Source organism: Pristiophorus japonicus, chromosome 14, assembly GCF_044704955.1.
Source record: "Pristiophorus japonicus isolate sPriJap1 chromosome 14, sPriJap1.hap1, whole genome shotgun sequence".
NCBI classification, from domain to species: Eukaryota; Metazoa; Chordata; class Chondrichthyes; family Pristiophoridae; genus Pristiophorus; species Pristiophorus japonicus.
This window is the reverse complement of record NC_091990.1, coordinates 91887162-91911860: the sequence shown is the minus strand read 5'-3', so window position 1 is coordinate 91911860 and position 24699 is coordinate 91887162. Positions and strand designations below refer to the sequence as shown.

The 24699-nt window shown below is 47.6% G+C and overlaps 1 protein-coding gene across 3 annotated transcripts in view; it reads right to left on the bottom strand.

Annotated features, from left to right (window-relative positions):
• LOC139279980 (diacylglycerol kinase zeta-like) overlaps positions 1-24699 on the bottom strand; it is a 521188-nt gene that overhangs the window by 295213 nt on the left and 201276 nt on the right. For 2 of the 3 annotated variants that reach the window (XM_070899368.1, XM_070899369.1), the window contains exon 3: positions 7815-7923. In XM_070899368.1, coding sequence (XP_070755469.1) covers positions 7815-7923 — 109 coding nt within the window. Of the gene's footprint in view, positions 1-7814; positions 7924-12346; positions 13376-24699 lie in introns of those variants that run through there. The other variant, XM_070899370.1, reaches the window with a different exon arrangement.

Sequence of the window (24699 nt, the reverse complement as noted above, 5' to 3'; positions counted from 1 at the left end):
GGAGACGGCAGGATAGGCTTGATTGAGACCGCCAATATTCACGGTCAAATTGGCTGCAGCCATTCACAGTCAAAGACACTCGTCTGAATGATGGTCACTTCAGTGAGGCAACCATCGGGGAGTCAACGTCTCTCAGGTTTTATTGTTGGCCTCTCAGCACCATCCACTGTGGGCAGGCCTCTGCCAATGCTGCTCTGAATCTGGGCACTATCAAACTGACCATTCCACAAACAGCCGGTACTTTGGTGGAAAGGGGCTCATGTCCCCGGGACGCTACCTCCAGTTAATTTATATTACACCACCCGACCGCTGCTGCAGAGAGATGAGGGCGCATGGAGCTCAGTCGGGAGGAGGCTGGAGGTTTTTGGAATCTTGGGTGCTGATATTCAGGAGGGGTTTCTGGTATGGGGTGGTCTCAGCATTCGGGGGGCTCTGAAATCTAGGAACTCAGCACTCAGGGAGGAGAGAAAACAGCACTCGAGGGTGGGGGGGCGCACTCAGGAAGGAGAGAAAACAGCACTCGGGGGGGGGGGGGGGAACTCAGCGCTCAGCAGAGGGTGGGGGGGTGGAGAGCACTCAGTTTCTCTCTGAACACGCCCTCCTGGAGCTCAGTAATGAGGCAACTGCGATCATTTCAAACCACACACAGACTGAAACTTCTCATTACAAACCACACAGCTTCAAAATACCGACGGTGAGCATCATACCACAGAATTCAACTTGTGTTTTAAGTGAAGCCAGGAAGGACTAACTCACCGAAATTGCTCATCACTGTATCAGGAAAGGCTTCAAACTGCTCACACATACATTAAAGTATTAACTTGAATCGTGACCTCGGTACTGATTTCCATAATTTGTGACAGGACTGAATTGATGAACACAATGTAATCTCGGTGTAAAGTGGCTCTGTAGCAGTGCAGGGCCAGCAGCTGGACTGATGTTGGGAAGGTGGCAGAAATGTACAGAACTCGACCATGATGTAAGAAAGAAATAAAGGACTTGCATTTATATAGCGCCCTTTGTGAACACAGGACATTACAAAGCATTTTACAGCCAATGAAGTACTTTTAGAATTGTAGTCACTGTTGTAATGTAGGAAACGCAGCAGCCAATCTGTGCACAGCAAGCTCCCACAAACTGCAGTGAGTTAAATGACTTGATAAGTGACCAGTTTTCGTGATGTTGGTTGAGAGGGCAACAGGGAGAATTTCCCTGCTCTTCTTTCAATAGTGCCAAGGGATCTTTCACTTCCACCTGAGGGGCCAGGCGGTTTAACGCCTCATCCGAAAGACAGCACATCGACAGTGCCGCACTCCCTCAGTACTGCACTCCCTCAGTACTGCACTGGGGTGTCGTCTGGATCCTGCGCTTAACTCCCTGGAGTGGGGCTCGAACCCACAACCTGTGACTCGGTGGAGAGAGTGCTACCCACTGAGCCACAGCCGCCACACAAGAGTAGAAATCAATGCTGCACATCACGTCGGTCTCTACCCTCATTCCTCTACTCCCACCCCAGGTACAGCTGTGTTCCAGCACACGTAGTGAACTGGTGACACGAGCCTTCAGCTATGCTGTCCTGGAATTCATGGCTGTTATTCATCAACATAGGCAGTCCCTCGGAATCGAGGAAGATTTGCTTCCACTCTAAGCATGAGTCCTTAGGTGGCTGAACAGTCTAATACGAGAACCACAGTCCCTGTCACAGGTGGGACAGATAGTCGTTGAGGGAAGGGGTGGGCAGGGACCCTGGTTTGCCGCGTGCTCTTTCCGCTGCCTGCATTTGATTTCTGCATGCGCTCGGCGATGATACTGTTATTATTAGACCACTGAAACACTGACATTTTTTTACCACAGCTCTACGCTGCAATCTTAGCCAAAAGACTCAGCTCTTCTTCAGGAAGATGAATACATGAAATAGCTGGTTTTAAAAAAAATAGCCTTTCTAAAACAAAAAATAATTTCCCCTGCTCTCTCAGAAGAGGAAACACCAACCTCAAAGTGAAGCATCCCCCAGAATTGCCAGTGAGACATGGCTTCCTGCTGGTCTCTGATTAACAAGATAAATGTGAAAATAGACCTAAATTATAAAATAACCCACTTGCACCATCGGATGCAGACAAACGCACATTGTTATGTATGCAACACCTTGTAACCACCTACTGCCACCAGAGGGCGCATCTGTTGGAGTCCCAAGGGATCCCAGCATCCCTTGGGAGCACTGCAGATAAAGCAGGCCTCCCATGCTGTGCCAGCACTCTGGAGTCAGAATAAAGAGACTAAGGTCACACTTACTCAAGTCTACAGTACTCAGGCACATTGCTTTATTTGAGACATAACGGGTGACGAGTAACAGATAACGAACCATCATGCGAAAATGCAGAGAACTGTTGGTATCCTGGAGAAATTGTCAGGTGGTGGGGATTGGGAAGCCTTCATGGAACAACTTGACCAATACTTCGTGGCCAACGAGCTGAAAGGGAACAGGAACGCTGCCAAACGAAGGCCGATCCTCCTCACCTGTGGCTTCATGAAGAATCTTCTTGCTCCGGTGAAACCAACAACCAAATCGTATGAAGAACTGTGTATGCTGGTCCGGGAGCACCTAAACCCGAAGGAGACCGTTCTGATGGCAAGGTATCGATTTTATACATGTCAACGGTCTGAAGGCCAGGAAGTGGTGAGCTATGTTACCGAGCTAAGGCACCTTGCAGGACATTGCGAATTCGGTGGATTCCTGGAGCAAATGCTAAGAGACTTTTTTGTGCTTGGCATTGGCCACGAGGTTACCCTTCGCAAACTATTGACTGTTGAAACACTGAACCTGAGCAAAGCCATAACGATAGCCCAGGCATTTATGTCCACCAGCGATAACACCAAACAAATTTCACAGCATAAAGATGCATCGGCAAGTACTGTACATAAAGTAACGTCGTTTTCAGGCAGGAATGCATATGGCAGAACGTACACGCTTGCAGCTGCACGACCCCAGATGACTCAAGAGTCCGCCATCAAGTGTGAATGCGAGGCAGTTAACACCTTGTTGGTGCTGCAGAGGTGATCATCAAGCCCATTAATGCCGCTTCAAACACTGCACGTGCAAAGGCTGTGGAACAATGGGACACCACCAGAGAATGTGCAGACGAGCTGCAAACCCTGCAAACCACCACGTTGCAGAGGAAGACCGATCCATGGCGAATCAAACTGGACTGGAGACTCGAACCGAGGAGGCAGAAGTGTACAGGGTACACACCTTCACCACGAAATGTCCACCGATCATGTTAAAATTTGAACTGAATGGAATTCCAGGATCCATGGAATTGGATACAGGTGTGAGTCAGTCTATCATGAGCAAAAAGACCTTCGAGAGATTGTGGTGCAACAAAGCACAAAGGCCCAAGCTGAGCCCTATTCATACCAAGCTGAGAACTTGCACTAAAGAGCTGATCCCCATAATTGGCAGTGCTGCAGTAAAAGTCTCCTATGATGGAGCGGTGCACGAACTACCACTATGGATTGTACCAGAAGATGGCCCCACACTGTTCGGCAGAAGCTGGCTGGGAAAAATCCACTGGAACTGGGACGACATCGGAGCGCTTTCGTCCATCAACGACACCTCATGTGCCCAGGTTTTGAGCAAGTTCCCGTCATCGTTTGAGCCAGGCATCGGAAATTTCTCTGGGGCGAAGGTGCAGATCCACTTGGTTCCCGGTACACGACCCATCCACCACAAGGCTCATGCGGTGCCATACATGATGCGAGAGAAAGTGGAGATCGAGCTGGACAGGCTGCAGCGAGAAGGCATCATCGCACTGGTTGAGTTCAATGAGTGGGCCAGTCCGATTGTTCCGGTTCTCAAAGGCGATGGCATGGTCAGAATTTGTGGGGACTATAAAGTAACGATTAACCATTTTTCGCTGCAGGATCAGTGCCCGCTACCCAAGGCAAACGACCTATTTGCGACGCTGGCAGGAGAGAAGACGTTCCCCAACCTGACCTCAGCCTACATGACGCGGACCTGGCGGAATCTTCAAAAGGCCTCACGTGCATCAACACACACAAAGGTCTGTTCATCTACAATAGATGCCCGTTTGGGATTCGATCGGCCATGGCTATTTTTCAAAGGAACATGGAGAGTCTGCTAAAGTCGGTTCCGTGCACCGTGGTTTTCCAGGACGACATATTGGTCACAGGTCGGGACACCATCGAACACTTGCAGAACCTGGAAGATGTTCTAAGCCGGCTAGATCGTGTAGGACTCAGGTTGAAACGCTCGAAGTATGTTTTCCTGACACCAGAGGTCGAGTTCTTAGGGAGAAGAATCGCGGCAGGCGGCATCAGAGCCACCGACGCCAAGACAGAGGCCATCAAGATCGCACCGAGACCACAGAACGTGACGGAGCTGCGGTCGTTCCTGGGACTCCTCAATTATTTTGGTAATTTCCTACCCAGGTTAAGCACCTTGCTAGAACCTCTACATATGTTGCTACGCAAAGGAGATGACTGGGTATGAGGGAACTCACAAGAGACTGCTTTTGAGAAAGCCAGAAATCTGTTATGTTCCAACAAACTGCTTGTCCTGTATGACCCATGTAAACGTTTAGTGCTAGCTTGTGATGCGTCTTTGTAGTGGATCGGGTGTGTGTTACAACAAGCAAATGAATCAGGAACATTGCAACTGGTCGCTTATGCATCCAGGAGTTTGTCCAAGGCCGAAAGGGCCGACAGCAGGATTGAAAAAGAAGCTCTGGCATGCGTTTACGGCGTAAAAAAAATGCACCAGTATCTGTTTGGGCTTAAGTTTGAGTTAGAAACTGACCATAAGCCGCTCATATCGCTATTCTCAGAGAGCAAAGGTATCAATACCAATGCCTCTGCTCGCATCCAAAGATGGGCGCTCACGCTGTCTGCATATAACTATGTAATTTGCCAAAGGCCAGGCACAAAGAACTGCGCTGATGCTCTCAGTCGGCTACCATTGCCCACCACTGGGGTGGAAATAGCACAGCCTGCAGACTTGCTCTTGGTGATGGATGCATTTGAAAACGAAAAGTCACCCGTTACGGCCTGCCAGATCAGGACCTGGACTAGCCAAGATGCAAGAAAAGATCAAGCCGTTCCAGCAGCGCAAAGACGAAATGTCCATACAGGCGGACTGTCTTTTGTGGGGTAATCGTGTGGTTTTGCCTAAAAGGCAGAGAAACGTTCATACACGACTTACACAGTACCCATCCAGACATAGTAATGATGAAAGCTATAGCCAGATCCCATGTGTGGTGTTCGGCATCGACTCAGATTTGGAGTCTTGCGTGTGCCAATGCAAAACTTGCTCTCAACTGAGTGATGCACCCAGGGAGGCACCACTAAGTTTGTAGTCATGGCCCTCCAAACCGTGGTCTAGGATCCACGTTGACTTCGCTGGCCCGTTTCCAGGCAAAATGTTTTTGGATGTTGTGGATGCTTATTCAAAATGGATTGAGTGTGTAATAATGTCTGTCAGCACGTCCACTGCCACCATCGAAAGCCTACGAGCCATGTTTTCCATGCACGGCCTACCTGATGTCCTTGTCAGCGACAATGGGCCGTGCCTCACCAGCACTGAATTCAAGGAATTCATGACCCGCAATGGGATCAAACACGTCACATCTAACCGTTCAAGCCAGCACCAGGCAGAACGGGCAGTCCAAACCATCAAGCAAAGCTTGAAACGCGTGTCGGAAGGCTCCCTGCAGACCCACCTGTCCCGAGTCCTGCTCAGCTACCGCACAAGACCCCACTCGCTCACTGGGGTTCCCCTGCCGAACTGCTCATGAAAAGGGCACTCAAAACAAGGCTCTCTCTAGTCCACCCTGATCTCCATGATCATATCGAGGGCAGGCGGCATCAACAAAGCATGTACAATGATCGCGCAAAATTTGTCACACGATATTGCAGTCAATGACCCTGTATTTGTACTCAACTATGGACATGGTCCCAAATAGCTTGCTGGCACTGTTGTAGCCAAAGAAGTGAATTGGGTGTTTGAGGTCAAACTTGCAAATGGACTAACTTTGCAGAAAGCATTTGGACCAAACCAAACTGCGATTCACAGACAGCCACAAGCAACTTGAAGAGGACACCACCAACTTTGACCCTCTGATACACATACAAGTGGCAACCGACATCACGGTTGACCACGAAGCTGAACTCATCATCTCCAGCAGCCCAGCAAGGCCAGCTGCACAGCAGCCCAGCGAAGGCCCAACCAACTCACCTGCACCTGTGTTTATACCGAGACGATCGACTAGGGAACAGAAAGCCCCAGATCGTCTCACCCTGTAAATAAGTGTACTATTGACTTTAGGAGGGAGTGATATTATGTATGCAACACCTTGTAACCAGCATTCTACCGCCACCAGAGGGCGCACATGTTGGAGTCCCAAGAGATCTCAGCATCCCTTGGGAGCACTGTATATAAACAGGTCTCCCATGCTGTGCCAGCGCTCTGGAGTCAGAATACAGAGTAAGGTCACACTTACTCAAGTCTACAGTACTCAGTCACATTGCTTTATTTGAGACATAACACACGTAACACACTCCGTGAAATCTGTGTACGGATCACATCAATGTCAAGAGTGGCAGTCCGACCCATAACCAGGAAAGTGTCATCAATCAGGAACTTTCCTCCCTGACACCCAATTCAAAACTTGTGCTGATCTTGGGTTAACATTTAAAAGGCTCCTCATTTCACCAGAAACTATTATTGTAGGACTGACATCCCAGAGTGACTACGTTCAGAATAATGGGTAGCTGAATAATGAAATTCTACATAATGGGAGTGAATGTCATGTCCTTCGGTAGATTGGGAGTGTATACAATGGGGGGGGGGGGGGGGGCGGGGTACAGTGGTAGTGTAGACAGTGAAGGGTGCAGTGGGAGTGTATACAGTGGGGGGGGGGGTGAGTACAGTGGGAGTGTAAGTAGTGGGGGAGGTACAGTGGGAGTGTGTGCAATGGGAATGTATACAGTGGGAATGTATACAGTGGCGGTGTATACAGAGGGGGGAGGGTACAGTGGGCGTGTATACAGTGGGTGTATACAGTGGGAGGGTACAGTGGGAGTGTATATAGTGGGAGTGTATATAGTGGGAGTGTATATAGTGGGAGTGTATATAGTGGGAGTGTATATAGTGGGAGTGTACACAGTGGGGGAGGTACAGTGGGAGTGTATACAATGGGGGTGTACAGTGGGAGTGTATACAATGGGGGTATAGTGGGAGTGTATACAGTGGGGGTGTATACAGTGGGAGTGTATTCAGTGGGGGGGGGTACAGTGGGAGTGTATACAGTGGGGGGGTACAGTGGGAGTGTATACAGTGGGGGTGTATACAGTGGGAGTGTATACAGTGGGAGTGTATACAGTGGGAGTGTATACAGTGGGGGGTACAGTGGGGGGTACAGTGGGGGGTACAGTGGGGGGGTATACAGTGGGAGTGTATACAGTGGGAGTGTATACAGTGGGGGCGTATACAGTGGGGGCGTACAGTGGGGGTGTATACAGTGGGAGTGTATACAGTGAGGGGGTACAGTGGGAGTGTATACAGTGGGAGTGTATACAGTGGGAGTGTATACAGTGGGAGTGTATACAGTGGGGGGTACAGTGGGAGTGTATACAGTGGGGGGGTACAGTGGGAGTGTCTACAGTGGGAGTGTCTACAGTGGGAGTGTATACAGTGGGAGTGTATACAGTGGGGGTGTATACAGTGGGGGTGTATACAGTGGGAGTGTATACAGTGGGAGTGAATAGGAACGTGTTTAGGTGAGTGGCAACGTACTCACCGTCCAGTCTACAGTGCTGCGTACTTCTCGATCTGGATCGTACCGAAGTGCAGCGCTCGGGTTCGGTTGAGTCACCAGGTGCTGAAGTCCAGATTTAGCGATAGCTTTTCTGAAATAAACCAAAGAGAACAGTGTTGTTGCCTGGTCTCAATTTTTCACCTACTACTTACGCAATGTTGACCCTTTTATAGAGAGCAGCAATGAAACACAACCTTTCCACACTCCCTCATACATGGCGACATCACATGTAACAACCTTTTAACTCCGGGATGTATTCTAACAATCCCTGTATCAGGCATCGTTCACTCTAACACTCTGATTTTCCATAATCTCAGATGTAACAGACAAAACGCTGGTCACTTTAAGCTAATTTGCCAGGCAGGAAACCAATGGGATTGAGTGAAACGCCGGTTATACCCCGCCCAATACAGACCGAAAGAATGAAATTGTCCAGCTTGTAAAGCCAGCGTTGCACCTGATCCCATTGGTTTTCTGGGCTAGGTTACAATTACCTCCAATGTGTCATTTTATCACCAATACAGAGACTAAGATGCTCTCCCACATCCTCTTGCATGGGTTAAAAAAGTGCATTAGCTGAATACTCTCCCATGCTTTTCATTCCTGTTCCCACTATCGCAAATCATTAAAAATTATTTTGCGAAATACCTCAATCGCATTAATCCACTTCAAAACTTTCAGCACAATAGTGGGCGGACATTGTGAATTACAGACACGTGTGTGGTCTTCACAGATACGGAAACAAGTGGCTTGTTCCTGACATGAGAATAATTCACCTCTGAATGCATGTTCTCTTGAGTACCACATATATCCTTCTCACGCCACTTCCAGTGCGCTGAACTGAGGAGTGTTGTGGCCACAGGCAACAGGCTCTTTAGCAACAGGTAATGGGCACTGAGCAACCTCACAACTCCAACAATAAAATGGATGCCCGGGCCAGAAATCTACAGGAATACAATTCATACATCTGCCAGAAGAGCAGCCGACATCAACAGGAACATCGCTTTCAGATAGTACCATTGTATGCACGACTGAAGCAGAGGGACATCGTTCATTGTATAGTTGACAAAGGAACAGACAATATTCTATATTAGTACAATGGGATATGGGATGTGTACCTCCGACTCAATATAAATATACCACTGTGTATGCATTTGAAATACAGTACCATACATATACTATTATACATGGTTTAATACAGAACACGAGAAAGATGAAGTACATTCTTAACATAAGAACACAGCACTTTGCATCTCTTAAAATTACAGAGACACAGCATGTATACTATAGACCATAAAAGCGGCGGCAAGTATCAGTGCTTTCAACATGAAGTGCTCCGATCACGTAATTAAATTACAACATCATTAGAAAATCCCTGAAGGAGTATTGGAATTTTTATCTGTTCGTTATATTCCCACAGGACCTGCTACAGTTATTACAATTCCCCAAAGCCAGCTTAGGGAACTGTGGCTTGCGTCCTTCCTGTCACTGATGCTGGTGGCTTTCTGCTCCGCGCTCTCTTGAATTACATCAAGAACTTTACTTACTTGGTGGGGGGTGGGGGTTTATTGAATACACTCCCATCTACACCTCATACAGACATTTGACTGAAAGGGCCTGGAGCCTCATTGAGCTTCTGAGAAGGGCATTTGAGAGAGGTGCCGGGACACACCACATGGAGGGTGTGTAAGAAGGGAAGTGTTCCAGAAATCGGGAGATAATGTTGCAGGAAATTGCCCATGGAGAACCCTTCTGTGCGAGAGCAGCAGGGAAAAATCCTCTTCTTACAAAATAAAACCCCCTGTGCAGCATTCACGGAGTCCAATTTTAAAACCCCACCATTTCAAGAGCAGGGGGATCAGTCCATGAATTAAAATAAAGGTCGTCACTTTCTCACTTTGACATTCGCTTTCTGAGAGGTTAAATTATCATTCCATGTGTCAACTCTCCGAGTCCCGCTGAGGTCTAACATGTGACACAGCAATCCCACCAATTAGAGCATTAGGTTGTGATGCTAATGAACCTCAAACATCCAATCGAGGTGGAATGTGACAGGCATTCAGCTATGATACCAGCAGCACTGCCAAATGCAGTACTCAGCCTGTTACTCGCATTCAAATCATTTCATGTTAAATTGCTACCGGATGTCAGACTGTGAAATCTTTCTGTAGTCGCCATGTACTGAGCTAAATGACATGCTTAATTGCATCAACACCAAAAATCACAATTTCTCTCATGCTCTTTTCTATTTAATTACCTCCCACTTAATTGAACAGCTTTATTTGCATATATTTCGTATTTGCGAGACTTGACCTTTGAACAACTCCCACTTATTTGAGTTTGGTCACCCTATCAAACCCGCACCATTCAAAGCACTCTCCAATCTATCTGCTCACCCCCTCCTCATTCCCCCTCCAATCTATCTGCTCACTCTGCTATCCTCCTCCCCAATAACCTCCCCCATCTATCAGCTCACCCTACTCTTCCTCTCCCCAATCCCCCTCTAATCTATCTGCTCACTCTGCTATCCCCCTCCCCAATAACCCCCCCCCCCATCTATCAGCTCACCCTGCTCTCCCTCTCCCCAATCCCCCTCTAATCTATCTGCTCACTCTGCTATCCCCCTCCCCAATAACCCCCCCCCATCTATCAGCTCACACTGCTCTCCCCCTCCCCAATAACCTCCCCCATCTATCAGCTCACCCTGCTCTCCCCCTCCCCAATCCCCCTCTAATCTATCTGCTCACCCTGCTATCCCCCTACCCAATAACCCCCCCCATCTATCAGCTCACCCTGCTCTCCCCCTCCCCAATCCCCCTCCAATCTATCCGCTCACTCTGCTATCCCCCTCCCCAATAACACCCCCCCCCATCTATCAGCTCACCCTGCTCTCCCCCTCCCCAATAACCCCCAGTCATCTATCAGTTCACCCTGCTCTCCCTCTCCCCAATCCCCCTCCAATCTATCAGCTCACCCTGCTCACCCCCTCCCCATTCCCCCTCCAATCTATCTGCTCACCCTGCTATCCCCCTCCCCAATAACCCCCCCCATCTATCAGCTCACCCTGCTCTCTCCCTCCCCAATCCCCCTCCAATCTATCCGCTCACTCTGCTATCCCCCTCCCCAATAAGCCCCCCCATCTATCAGCTCACCCTGCTCTCCCCCTCCCCAATAACCCCCAGTCATCTATCAGCTCACCCTGCTCTCCCTCTCCCCAATAACCTCCCCCATCTATCAGCTCACCCTGCTCACCCCCTCCCCATTCCCCCTCCAATCTATCTGCTCACCCTGTTATCCCCCTCCCCAATAACCCCCCCCCCCCCCATCTATCAGCTCACCCTGCTTCCCCCCAACAATACCCCCCCCCACCCCCTCTATCCTATCACAGGTCGCTCCCCCCCCCTCCCCCCTCATCATACCCTGCTTTCCTAGCCCCAATGTGTAATATACACCAGCAAAAATGCAAAGGAGGAGAGAGTGAACGTGCTTGTGATACACTGTACTGTTTTCCTCACCCTCCTTTAGGAACAGCCCAACTGCCGTCAACTGCCCTCATGACTGCCCCTGGAATGAGTAGTGAACCCTCCAACATGAGCTCAGGCAATTGGCAGGTGTCATCAGCATGAAATGTGAATCAATGAGAAAGGAGAGAAGGAAGTGGATTCAGGAAGTTTCTGATCGCTTCACTTCTGCAGTCTATTGACCCGGGAGATAACATTAAATGATCTGCTTCAAACATCCTCCAAGCTGCATGCAGTCCTCTGTGAATAACATGCCGTCTAAATAAAGGGGAACCTAATGCACTGGCTCATTGTCCAAACTAACTCAACACCATCATTTCACCTACATCATCTAAACAGGTTTCAGAGTGAATCCTTTACACAGTGCAGGAGCAGCCAGTAACTACTGTGGCTTTTTGGCACACGATGATGATGACACAATACTCATTAAAAGAAAATCAACAATGTCAATACAGATTTAGTTAATTTAATAAATAAACAGAAAAAGTTCCTGTATATTCAGTCTTACGCTATACCCTGGATACATTGTTTAAAGGGACAATTTGCAGGGCTATGGGGAAAGAGCAGGGGATGTGGGAAGTGTGGGGACTAATTGGGTGGCTCTTTCGACCAGCCGACACAGACACGATGGGCCAAATGGCCTCCTTCTGTGCCGTATCATTCTACAACCTCACCCAAAGTGCCCTGGAATTCTCTGTGACTTCATCAAGCGTCAATCAGGGTGGCATCCTTTGCCCCGCCCCCACCCCCGGCACCACTTCCAGTCAGTTGAGCGAGGGGTAATGCTAGAGCTGTCTGTCTCCAGAGAACCACAGGCTGGGCTCTTCCACCTCTACAACCAAGGAGGGATGGTGCATATAGTTAGGCAGCTAACCTGGAAAGAGGAGGAGGAGAGAGAAAAACCAACACCACCCTTCTACACCGCCCCACCCTCTCAGTAAGACCCTCCCTACCTCCTCCAAAGATAACGGAGCGGACCACAGGAATACATACGCCAGAAAGTTGCTCCATGCCGTGGGATGTTTGGCAGCGTAGTTCCTGTGCATCAAGCTGAGCGAATTTCTGCGAACGCCGTGCCTCCATCGTGGCGGGAGACGATTACAGGAAAGCCGCCTGACATTCAGTGAGGGCCGCCTATTCCCCACCGACACCACGCCGTAGGGCTGTGGCGTGACAGGAGGCTTGCAGGCCGCCGCTGGCGCCTGGCACGCGCCGAAGAGGAGGGTGGCGCTAGACCGCCGCCGCTGGCTGATCCTCCTGTAATTCCCATACAATCCGTAGGCCGTTTTCCCAAAGTAGACGGACTCTGCAGGGGAAAGGTGGGAGGAGTTCCGCCTCAAACAGCGAGGGGCCCAGATGAAAGACTTGGTGGAAATGGGCTGGTAATACAAGGCCGAGGGTCGGAAAGTCTCTGAAATTTCCGTCTCGCTGTCGAGCTGCTCCAGTTCGCTCCAACTGTTGCCTGTGGAGGAAGATTCGGACCCTTCTAAAGAGCAGCTCTCGCTCTCGGAATCGTCAAGAGTGGCGTTTATCTCCATCCCACAATCCTCCTTGGCTCCGGCAGACTGGCCCTCCTCTTCCTCAGCCATCTTAATCAAGCTGGCCAGCAGCATGGAGGGCCCCAGGAGGTGGGTGTCGATAGTCCGTACTTTGCCTCCTTGCCTCTGCTTGACCGCGAACCTCGGATTGAGGTGCAGGGCGGTGGTGCTGGACCTCCGGCGCGTGGTGCTGCCCTTGGCGTGTCCGGCCCCTAGTCTGCTCGCGTGAAGGGGCAGCACCTGCATCTGGACACTGGACCTACGCCTCTGCACCAACAAGGCAGACGGCATTCCGACGTTTGAACGACGCCTCACTTTGCTGCCGGGCACTGCCCCGCTCGCACGCCTACCTGTCCGCTGGCAGTGGTTCGCCAACTTGATGTCAGACGTGGCAGATTTCGTCTTGATAAAATGTCTTTTGAAAAAAGTCTCCATGCTTTTGTTTTGTTTTGTTGAGGAGAGGGGCGGGCAGGCGGACTGGCCGTGTTTTTTTTTGTCAATAAAAGAGGTGCAGCTCAGTGGAGTTCGTTTATGCGCCGACGGCTGTTGAAGGCAGAGAATGAGGCATAAGAATAGCATTGGATCAAGTTCCCTCCACAACGCTTATCAGAGGAGAGAGCGACAAACTAGATGAGATACAGTCCTGCAAACCGACAATGCTCCCCACACAGTGAGGTCTGCTGCACGGGTGGCAGATTACTTTAGTGAGAGGATAAACAAGCTGTTAAGCCTCTGAGAAAGCTTTTCAACACAACTGGAATTATAAAAGTTGTACTTATAGTGAAAAGCACTGCCTGGCTATCACGATCAAATATGCTCTCCGTTCCCCCATTTCCTGCAATAAGTTACCTCCGAGCATTTCTTGCAACCAATCAAGAACGTTGGTAATATTCAGCTGCAAACGAGCCATTGTATCCTGGGCAGTGCGGCTTTTGACCGTCACTGATCGTTTCAGGCATGCTGACTTTACTGTGCACTGGTTACTATCCTCTCCACTAAATCAGATCACTCAATTCAATTAATTTATCAACTAATGTGAATTTTCAATGTTTTCTCTAAATCCCCATACTAGATTTAAAGAGATTAGGCTCACGCTAGAAAGTCTGCCGCTAAATGTTATCCAACGCTGGCCCAGTAAAACGTTGTAGTGTTACAGCAGAGAAGGTGAAGGGGAGGTTTGAGAGAGGTGTTCAAAATTATGAGGTGTATTGATAGTAAATAAGGATAAACTGTTTCTGCTGGCTGGAGGGTCGGTAACCAAAGGACACAGATTTAATATAATTGGCAAAAGAACCTGAGGAGAGGATCGGTGCAAACTATCATAGTCCGTTGGAAAGTGGGCTCAGTGTCCTTTACATGTTCGAGAATTTATGTTCTTAATACTTTGGAAGAATTTATGGTGTAATTTTCATAGAAAATCTTTGACTTGAAGGCTGTGCAGCTAAAGTCTCACTAGAACGCTTTCCTTGATTAAAGTTAGCTTGAAGAATGTATGTAGAGGCCGATACCGCAGGGGCAATGGCATAGGCAGTTATCATTGCTACACTGCTCACATTGCATGGGGCAAGGCACAGATCCCTTTAGACTGGACACAGCAAACCGTAATGGACCATATTCAGGTATCGCATGTGTTTCTGCTTCCTCTGCCTTTCAACAAGTGCAAAATCTGGATTACAGACAAGGTGGCAGCACTTCAGAAGGTCCACCACTGCCTTCTATAGGGCAACTAGGGATGGGCAATGAATGTAGCTTTGCTCACCAGTGGTTTGAGATCCGATCTGCCAGTTAAATAGGCCAAGCGATTCTCATGTGTTGACCTCCTTTTTGGTAGTGCGGGTAATTCACCTCTTTAAAGTGCCAGCAGTAACAACCCAAAATGCGCCATGCATTAACATAATGCCCTACACAGACAATACAACAATGAGTTGGATTCATGTACTGCAATACAGGTACCTTTATACCTGCACACAGCGTGCTGTGTAATGCTGCCCAGTGTTTCAGTACTCTACATCACACTGTTCATTGTTGCATACTTCTTTAGTACTTTTATACCCAACACTACAGTGTATTGCTATATTTCTTTAGTACAAATACACAGACATGTAAATGCAAAGTACATCAAGAGCATTATTTCTACAGTACTTACATACACTCATGCACACAATGGCCCCAAGTTTCGTCCCGCGGCAAAAACGGCGCACCTCCGAGCTGGGCGCCTGTTTTTCGTGCCGAAAACTGCGCCTAAAAAAAAGTCCAATATTCTCGAGCTCCTTGGAGCTCGATGTCTGCTCTTCGCAGCAGGGGGCAGAGCCTAACACTCGGGCCGATTTTCTAAGTAGCAGGGGGCGGGTACAATTTAAATTAGCGTTCGTGGTGCCGGCAACCCTGCGCGTGCGCGTTGGAGCGTGCGTGCACGTGCAGTCTCACACAAACATTGGCACTCGGCCATTTTTAAAAATACTGCAGAAAAAGTGAAGATTTGTTTATTGGACCCCTGCAAAGGCTGGTAATTTAATTTTTTTTGATATTTCTGTGTGTGAGGGAGTGCTTTTAGCAGCACTGCTGAATAAATCACCTGCTGAAATCAGTGAGTTCAGCTTTTCACTGCTAAACTTGCAGAACCAGTGCTGCATTGGTGCATGCAAATTAAGGACTGTGTGTTTGGAGAAATAAGAGTGCCAATTCAACTTTGCAATAATACGTGGTGTTGACAATGCAGCACCCATTCTGCAAATTTAAATATAAAACTGTCGCTGCGGCTGCCTCTCCCTGTCCAAATGGCCTCAGTCCCCCTCACAGCTCGAAGGCTGCTGCTGTATCTTCGGCTGCCGGCCAGCCACTGACGCCGCCCCTAAAGCGTGGCCGAATGGCCTCAAGAACCTTAATGAGCTGCGTGTGTCCTACGTTGATTCTTCGGCTGCCGGCCAGCCACTGACGCCGCTGATATCTCATGGCCGAATGGCCTCGGGTCCGTCCGGTGCTGCTTCTTCGCAGCCAGCCACGAAGAGAATGAAGGCCTGCCTCAAGCACTGCAGCTCAGCTCGAAGCTTGCTGCCGCTGCCGTCGAGACACTGACGCCACACCACTGCCTGTCTCCAACATGAAAGGCCTGCCTGAAGCACTTTCACACAGGTAGGAACATGGTTTATTTAATCTTTTCTTTGCTTATAAATTTTTATTCAGGTTGGATTTATTTGTATAATATTTGTATAAGTATAACTAAGGATTGATTGTAGAATTTAATGACTTCCCTTCGCCCCCCCCCCCCCACCATTCCCTGCGCCTAATTTGTAACCTACGCCTGATTTTCTAAAGTGTAGACAAGGTTTTTTCGAGCGTACAAAAATCTTCACTTACTCCATTCTAAGTTAGTTTGGAGTAAGTTTTCACTCACGAAACTTTGAAATCAGGCATAAGTGGCCGGACACGCCCCCTTTTGAAAAAAAAATTCTGTTCCAAAGTGAAACTGTTCTAACTGACTAGAACTGGAGCAAACTAAATGTCGAGAATTCCGATTTCTAAGATACTCCGTTCTACACCAGTTGCTCCTAAAAATCAGGAGAAAATCATGTGGAAACTTGGGGCCGATAGTACAATGTACTACTGTGATTCTTTAATACTCTCACACAGACACAAAACATTATGGTAAAAGAACCAGAAGAGAGATGAGGAGAATGTTTTTTAATGCAGCGAGTTATGATGATTTGGAACGCACTGCCTGAAAGGCTGGTGGAAGCAGATTCAATAGTAGTTTTCAAAAAGGAATTGGATAAATACTCGAGAAGGAAAAATCTCCAGGACTAAGGGGATTGAGCAGGAGAGTGCAACTAATGGGTGGCTCTTTCAGAGAGCCGGCAAAGTCACGATGGGCCGAATGGCCTCCTTCTGTGCTGTATCATTCTACACCGTATGTTACTACAAATTGTTTTTCTTCAGATTTCTTCTGACAAACTCTGAAAATTGTATTTGGCCTACCAACTGTTAAAACAAAATTCTACTTTAACTGACCAAAATTCTATGCTCTGAAGTTAACGGAGGAGGAATATCATTGACAACGTCTATAAGCCCTGTAAAAACTGGCACAAATGGTAGATTGGAACCCAAAGTTTGAGACCAGGGGAAAGAAAACATCTGAGGTGTTCAACACTCCAAACTTTAACCCGTCTTTTCCCTTTATACAAGCAGATGAGCCGACAGTGTAGTTCTGGAATGTTGTGTGTACATTAGTGAGCATGAATTCATCTCTCCACATGAAGAATGACTGGATTTATTCTCTCAGAATGAAGGTCATGAGACTTGGGTGTGAAAAGCTGCAACACTGACTAAGCTTCAATGCTAAAATTAAGTTCTACAGGGAGCCTGCTCTTTGGGGTCAGACTGAACCGTATTCCCAGAGAGCAAGCGAAGGTTAACATTCCAGTTAGTGACCGTACTGAGAATGTGATGTCCACAGTCACACCAACTATTAATTATAAAAGCAAAATATTACAGTCGCTGAAAATCTGAAATAAAAACAGAAAATGCTGGATATGTTCAGCAATTGTTCTGACAAAAGGTCATCGACCTGAAACGTTAACCCTGTTTCTCTCTCCACAGATGCTGCCTGACCTGCTGAGTATTTCCAGCATTTTCTGAAACTATTAATTCTGAAACAATTGGTAAAATTCTCCAGTTACTGACAAAACTCTTCAATGCTCTCTACAAGAAGAATTTGAAAACAGAATTTGTTCACTAGTTAGTCTGAAGCTGCAGTGCCAGTTTTATTGCATTCAGACTACAGACTACATAATCAGCAGTATTATTACCCCTTAGAGAGCTGATGCAGACTCCGCCATGCACCGGGTTGGAGCACAGTCATCCCAACAATAAGGTAAACAAAGTTTAAACATAATCTACAACTTCAAGTCTCTAGTGCTCCAACTGATCGCGTCTCCATAAGGTGATTTTTGCGGATTGGTCTAATGCGTCCCATCAACGGGACTGTTGACCACATTCGATCAGCTCCGCTGGGCAGGCCACATCGTTCGCATGCCAGACACAAGACTCCCAAAGCAAGTGCTCTACTCGGAGCTCCTTCACAGCAAACGAGCCAAAGGTGGGCAGCGGAAACACTACAAGAACACCCTTAAAGCCTCCCTGATAAAGTGAGACATCCCCAGATACCTGGGAGTACCTGGCCCAAGACCGCCATAAATGGAGGAAGTGCATCCGAGAGGACGCTGAGCACCTCGAGTCTCAACGCCGAGAGCATGCAGAAACCAAGCGCAGGCAGCGGAAATAGCATGTGGCAAACCAGTCCCACCCACCCGTTCCTTCAACCACTGTCTGTCCCACCTGTGACAGGGACTGTGGCTCTCGTATTGGACTGTTCAGCCACCTAAGGACTCATTTTAAGAGTGGAAGCAAGTCTTCCTCGATTCTGAAGGGCTGCGTATGATGATGACTCAATGAGTTGAAAGACAAGGCAGAAGCCCAATCGATTCTTTGTCAGCTATCACTACAGCCCTCCCTTCCATAAGACTACCAGCGGCCGACTAGATTTCAGGCAATTACGTGAAAAGGAATGACAGACTTTGCCCAGTTCAGTTACATTTTAAAGTAGATCACTGAGAACTGCAAGATCATGACTGACCAGTGCTGAGGCCTACCCCTCATAAAAATCCTGGCACTTAATTTATAAACTGCACCGTGACCAATTCAAAGAGGTCAGCGTTGAGGTGCACTTGATTCAAAATTTTTTTTAAAAACTGCGATCAATGCCACATGAGATACAGTGTATGTGTGTTTAAAAGGAGAAAGTGGGAACATTTTGGGTCTCATTCTGTTCCTGGAATAGCACATCACAGTGTTGGTCACCAGGAACGGATCACACTTCAATGTTTGTAGCAAAAACAAAGTGTGCTGGAAATACTCAACCAGTCACGCCTGGCCTGTTGAGTGTTTGCAGCATTTTCTGTTTGTATTTCAGATCGCCAGCATCTACAGTATTTTGCTTTTGTTTGTGTTTGCAGCATTGTGCTCATAACTATTCCCAGTGAACAACTTGTGTCTTTAATGTAGGAAAATAGCCCAAAGCACTTTACAGGAGTTACTGCACAATAATCGACAGTGAGCCAAAGAAGGAGATATTAGGAGGGGCAATGAAAAGCTTGGTCAAAGAGGTAGGTTTTAAGGAGGATCTTTAAAGGAGAGAGGAGGAGGAGTTTGGGGAGAGCTTAGGGCCTAGATGGCTGAAGGTATGGCCACAAATGCTGAAAGGAGTGGTGAATGCACAAGGAGGCCAGAGTTGGTGGAACACAGAGTTCTCGGAGGGTTGTAGGGCTGGAGGAGGTTACAGAGGTAGGGAGAGGTGAGGCCATGGGGGGGATTTGAACAGAAGATGTTGATTTTAAATTTGGGGAGTTGGTGGACCGGACACTGTCAGGGTCAGGTGCCTGTGCTCTCAACCAGCTTTGGGGGTGGGGGTCTAAACAAATAAAGAAAAAGCTATTTTTTTCCCCTAAGTAGAGTTCAAATAATCAAAATATTCTGAGAATCGCCCTCACTTCTCAGACCATTCATTTACCTGAAGGAGCGTTTGAAGGAATAACCTGCACTTATGAGGAGAAAGGGTGCCAAAGTCCTTTTTAAAATATAATACCACAGTAACCAGTGAAACATCTGTGTTAGAGGTGGCTGATTAACAAAGCCCATATCTCCAGTCAAACAATCCACAAGGGGAGCTTGCCGTACAATTATCTTTTTTAAATGTATTCATTCACGGGATGTGGGCGTCGATGGCAAAGCCAGCATTTATTGCCCATTCCTAATTGCCCTCGAGAAAGTGGTGGCGAGCTGCCTTCTTGACAACGGAGTAGCTAGCTAGGCCATTTCCGAGGGCAGTTAAGAGTCAATCACACTGCTGTGGGTCTGGAGTAACATGTAGGCCAGATCAGGTAAGGACGGCAGATTTCCTTCCCTGAAGGGCATCAGTGAACCAGATGGGTTTTTACAAAGGCTCGTGGTCACCATTACTGACTCTAGCTTTAGATTCCAGATTTATTTAATTAATTGGATTTAAATCCCCCAGCTGTTGTGGTGGAATTTGAACTCACTTCCCTGGATTACTATTCCAGTAACGTAACCACTAAGCTACTGTCCCCATAACCTCCCACAGTGGAGGGACGGATTTATTGCTCAGCTGTAGCATAACTCGGTGGTCAGGGGTGGGAAATCAGGAACAATTATGTGTGCGTCTCATTTCCCGCCGTTACCACAGCACGGTACTGGTGTCCAGCTGGCGAGAGGCTCTTCAAATGCAAAATCCTCCGAGGAGTGAGCTCGCTCCTTCCCTGTGGAAATTTTAAATAGTCCCTGCGGAACTGTGGGCTGACTTTTCCTGCCCTACAGCAGCCATTTCATCCCATTCACCCTTACCCACCGCCCGTCCATCCAACCAAGTCGCAATCACAGCTTGCCAAACATTTTTTTTTTAAATGGGGCTGACCCCTGAAATGCACTGGGGGCAGCGAAAACTGGCAAGTGGACGTAAATAAGCCACCCAGCTCAACGAACACTGGCAATCCCGACAGTCTAGGCTTTGGCCGCCAACAAGTTACTTTGACCGTGAAGGTGTCTGCACCCTACGCCAACTCCCACAGCAGGGTTCATTAGGCAGCGATCAGGAGTCCCAATTTCCCTCTTTTCCCCAGTGAGGTGCCGAGACCAACTGCGGCGTCCCCATCACCATGGCAACTCAGGAAAGCTAACACGGGCCTGTGCGGCTCAGCCGTTCGCTGGTCAACACTCCTGCGAGCCTGGCCATACTCGGCATCGTTGATCGGTAATTTTACCGCAGGAGTTCAGAGAGCTTCACTGAAAACACACCGTCTGCAAACCATCAAAGCAAACTCCGCACTGACATTTAGAGGTTTCAAGAGGCAGAATAAATATCACAGTTAATCCTGGAGGCGGGGAAGTGTCAAAGTCCTTTTTAAAATATAATACCACAGTAACCAGTGAAACATCTTTGCAAAGGACACTGAAACGCGGTGCTTGTGAGAGAAGGTCAGATTCAGAACGTTTACAGCACTGCCCTAGTGCACCACCCATGCAAAGTTACATAAGGCCTATTTTAAAACATCTGGAAAGCACATTCATAGAGACGGCTGTGCCAGACCGATGTCCCATGTTCATCGTTTTACAAAATGCATCACATTTATTGTGGGTTTTTTCAAAAAAAGAAAATGTCTGTCATGCACAGTGCAGTGCTGAGGGAGTGCTGCACTGTCGGAGATGCCATCTTTCGGATGAGACGTTGAAACAAGGCCCCGTCTGCCCTCTCTGGTGTGTGTAAAATATCCCTCGACACTATCACTCTCTGTTATCCTGGTCAATGTTTATCCCTCAACCAACATCACAAAAACAGATTATCTGGTCATTATTACTGTGCTCTTTGTGGGATCTGGCTGTGCATAAGATCACCTCTCATTCTTCTGAATTGCAATGAGTAGAGGCACAACCTCATCAACCTTTCCTCATAAGTCAACCCCCTCATCTCCGGAATCAACCTAGTGAACCTTCTCTCAACTGCTTACAAAGCAAGTATATCCTTTCGTAAATATGGAAACCAAAATCTTTACGCAGTATTCCAGGTGTGGCCTCACTAATACCCTGTATAACTGTAGCAAGACTTCCCTGCATTTATACTCAATCCCCTTTGCAATAAAGGCGAAGATTCTATTGGCGTTCCTGATCAATTGCTGTACCTGCATACTAATCTTTTGTGTTTCATGCACAAGTACTCCCAGCTCCCACTGTACTACAGCACTTTTCAATTTTTGTCCATTCAAATAATAACTCGCTCTTTGATTTATTTCTGCCAAACCTCACACTTTCCAATATTAGACCCCATCTGCCAAATGTGTGCCCACTCACTTAGCCTGTCTGTGTCCTTTGCAGGTTTTTTGTGTCCTCCTCACACATTGATTTTCCTCCCATCTTTGCATCGTCGACAAACTTGGCTACGTTACACTCAGTCCCTTCTTCCAAGTCGTTAATATAGATTGTAAATAGTTGGGGTCCCAGCACTGATCCCTGCGGCACCCCACTAGGTACTGATTGCCAACCAGAGAATGAACCATTTATCCCGACTTTCTGTTTTCTGTTAGTTAGGCAATCCTCTATCCATACTAATATATTACCCCCCAACCCGATGATATTTTGTCTTGTGTGGTAATCTTTTGTGTGGCGCCTTGTCGGTGCCTTCTGGGGGTCCGGGTGCACCGCATACACTGGTTCCCTTTTGTCCGCCCTGTTCGTTGCATCCTCGGGGAGTTCCAGCGAGTTTGTCGGGCATGGCTTTCCCTTCATGGATCGATGGTGACCCTGCCTGACCGAATTGTGCTTTTCCGGGTGTCCTGCTGCTCCTTCTTTGATGGTGGACTCAGGCATCTTCCTGGCCGCGGATGTTGGGCTGACTGGTCTGTGGTTTCCTGCTTTTTGTCTGCCTCCTTTTTTGAGTGGGGGCGTTGCATTTGCAGTTTTCCGGTCTGCTGGGACCTCCCCAGAGTCCGGGGAGTTTTGGTAAATTACAGCCAATGCTAATTCCCCGGTCTCGTCCTCCTCGATTTCATAGGGTGCATAAGGGACGGATTCCTTGAGCAGTATGTAACTGAACCAAACAGCGGGCAGGCTATTTTGGATCTGGTCCTGTGTAATGAGACAGGATTAATAAACAATCTCCCAGTAAAGGATCCCCTTGGAATGAAAGCCCATAGCATGGTTGAATTTCAAATTCAGATGGAGGGTGAGAAAGTTGGAATTCAACCAGTGTACTCAGCTTAAATAAAGGAGACTTCAAAGGAATGAGGGATGAGTTGGCTGAAGTGGACTGGAAAAATAGATCAAAGTGTAGGATGGTTGATGAACATAAAAGATTCTGACGGGACTGGACAGGTTAGATGCGGGAAGAATGTTCCCGATGTTGGGGAAGTCCAGAACCAGGGGACATAGTCTTAGGATAAGGGGTAGGCCATTTAGGACCGAGATGAGTTGTTGATGCCAGTTCACTGGATATATTCAAGAGGGAGTTAGATATGGCTCTTACGGTTAAGGGGATCAAGGGGTATGGAGAGAAAGCAGGAAAGGGGTACTGAAGGAATGATCAGCCATGATCTTATTGAATGGCGGTGCAGGCTCGAAGGGCCGAATGGCCTACTCCTGCACCTATTTTCTAAGTTTCTATAAATCAGCTGCCACCTTTCCAACATTACAACAGTGACCTCATTTCAAAAAGTACATCATTGGCGGTCATGAAAGGCGCTATATAAATGCAATTCCTTTTGCAGATCTTTGCACGGAATATGAAACAGATTCCGAAACCATCTGCAAGCTACCTGAACCTTTCGACTCTCATTATTCTCCCTTTCACGCTTCTATACAGAGAATCCCTTTTTGAATGATGAGAGAGTGAAGGGTTATGGGGAGCGGGCCAGGAAGTGAAGCTGAGTCCGTGATCAGATCAGCCATGATCTTATTGAATGGCGGAGCAGGCTCGAGGGGCCAAATGGCCTACTCCTGCTCCTAATTCTAATGTTCTTATGTTATGACATATGGTCGCTTGGAGGCTCTGAGCTGTGGTTACTGAATGAATATGTAAGAGTGAGTATAGAGATACTGGACACTGGAACTTTCCATATTGGTCACTGCAGGTGTTTTTCAACATCAACCCGATCCTAATTATAGCTGTGAGCACACAAAAGGTCACCGACAGCAATATTTAATCTGTAAGGGAGTTAGGGCTTTACATTATGAAGTGAAACACAAAGACCCTGAACTTATTTTAATTGAAGAGTAGACGATTGAGAAGGGACGTGATCCAAGTATTTATGATAGGGCACCAATAATGTTGATGTAAGCAGGCTATTTAACTTGGGACAGAATTAGAGGTCACAGGTACAAAATTAAACAGCTCCAAGCAAGGCGACAGTTTAGAAAGCTTTATATTTTATTACTAATGAGCCTCCCATGGCACTACTCATAGTTAATTGAAGGCAGCCGTAGGACTTTTGCTGTGTTTATTGAGAAAACAGCACCACCTCCAGCACAAGAACGAACAGATGTTACCATTATCGTGTTTCAAGTACTAGGGGGGCTGTTACAGCATTTACCAACTCAAGTACATTAATAAATTACACATTAATCACAGAATAGTGCAGGTGTGCTAAAGCCAGTGAATGGTGCGTCAATTAGTTCCATTCAAAAGGAGTTGGATCGAGATGACAAAATGCCACGTGGAGCATGGTGGGACCTGCACTGCTTGGCTTTGCAAAAGTAATGTGTGGAAAACAACTGACCAGCACTGAATAATGGAGCTTGTAAGATGAGGCAGAATTTCTGGCCATTTTGCTTTGTTAGGAATGCTTGAAACTCACAGGGGACTAAGACCGATGGGTTATTTTGTATGTGGTTTGTTGATGATGTAGTTTGTTGATGATGCAGTTTTGAAGGGCTGAATGGACATTTCGCCACTCATGTTTTCTCAAACTTTTATGTAAGTGAAATGGTCGACGGAGAAATAGAAAGTAGAAATAATGAGTCTCAGGGTAGCACTCGCATCTGTGAGTCAGAAAGTTGTTGGGTCACATCCCCCTCCTGCTACGTGAGCACATACTCTAGGCTGATACTGAGGGGGTGCTGCACTATCACAGGTGCCACCTTTTGAATGAGACGTTAAACCGTGGCTCCATCCGTCTCACGAGTGGATGTAAAAACTCCCATGACACTACTTCGAAGAATGCATGGGAGGTCTCCCTGGTGTTCTGGCCA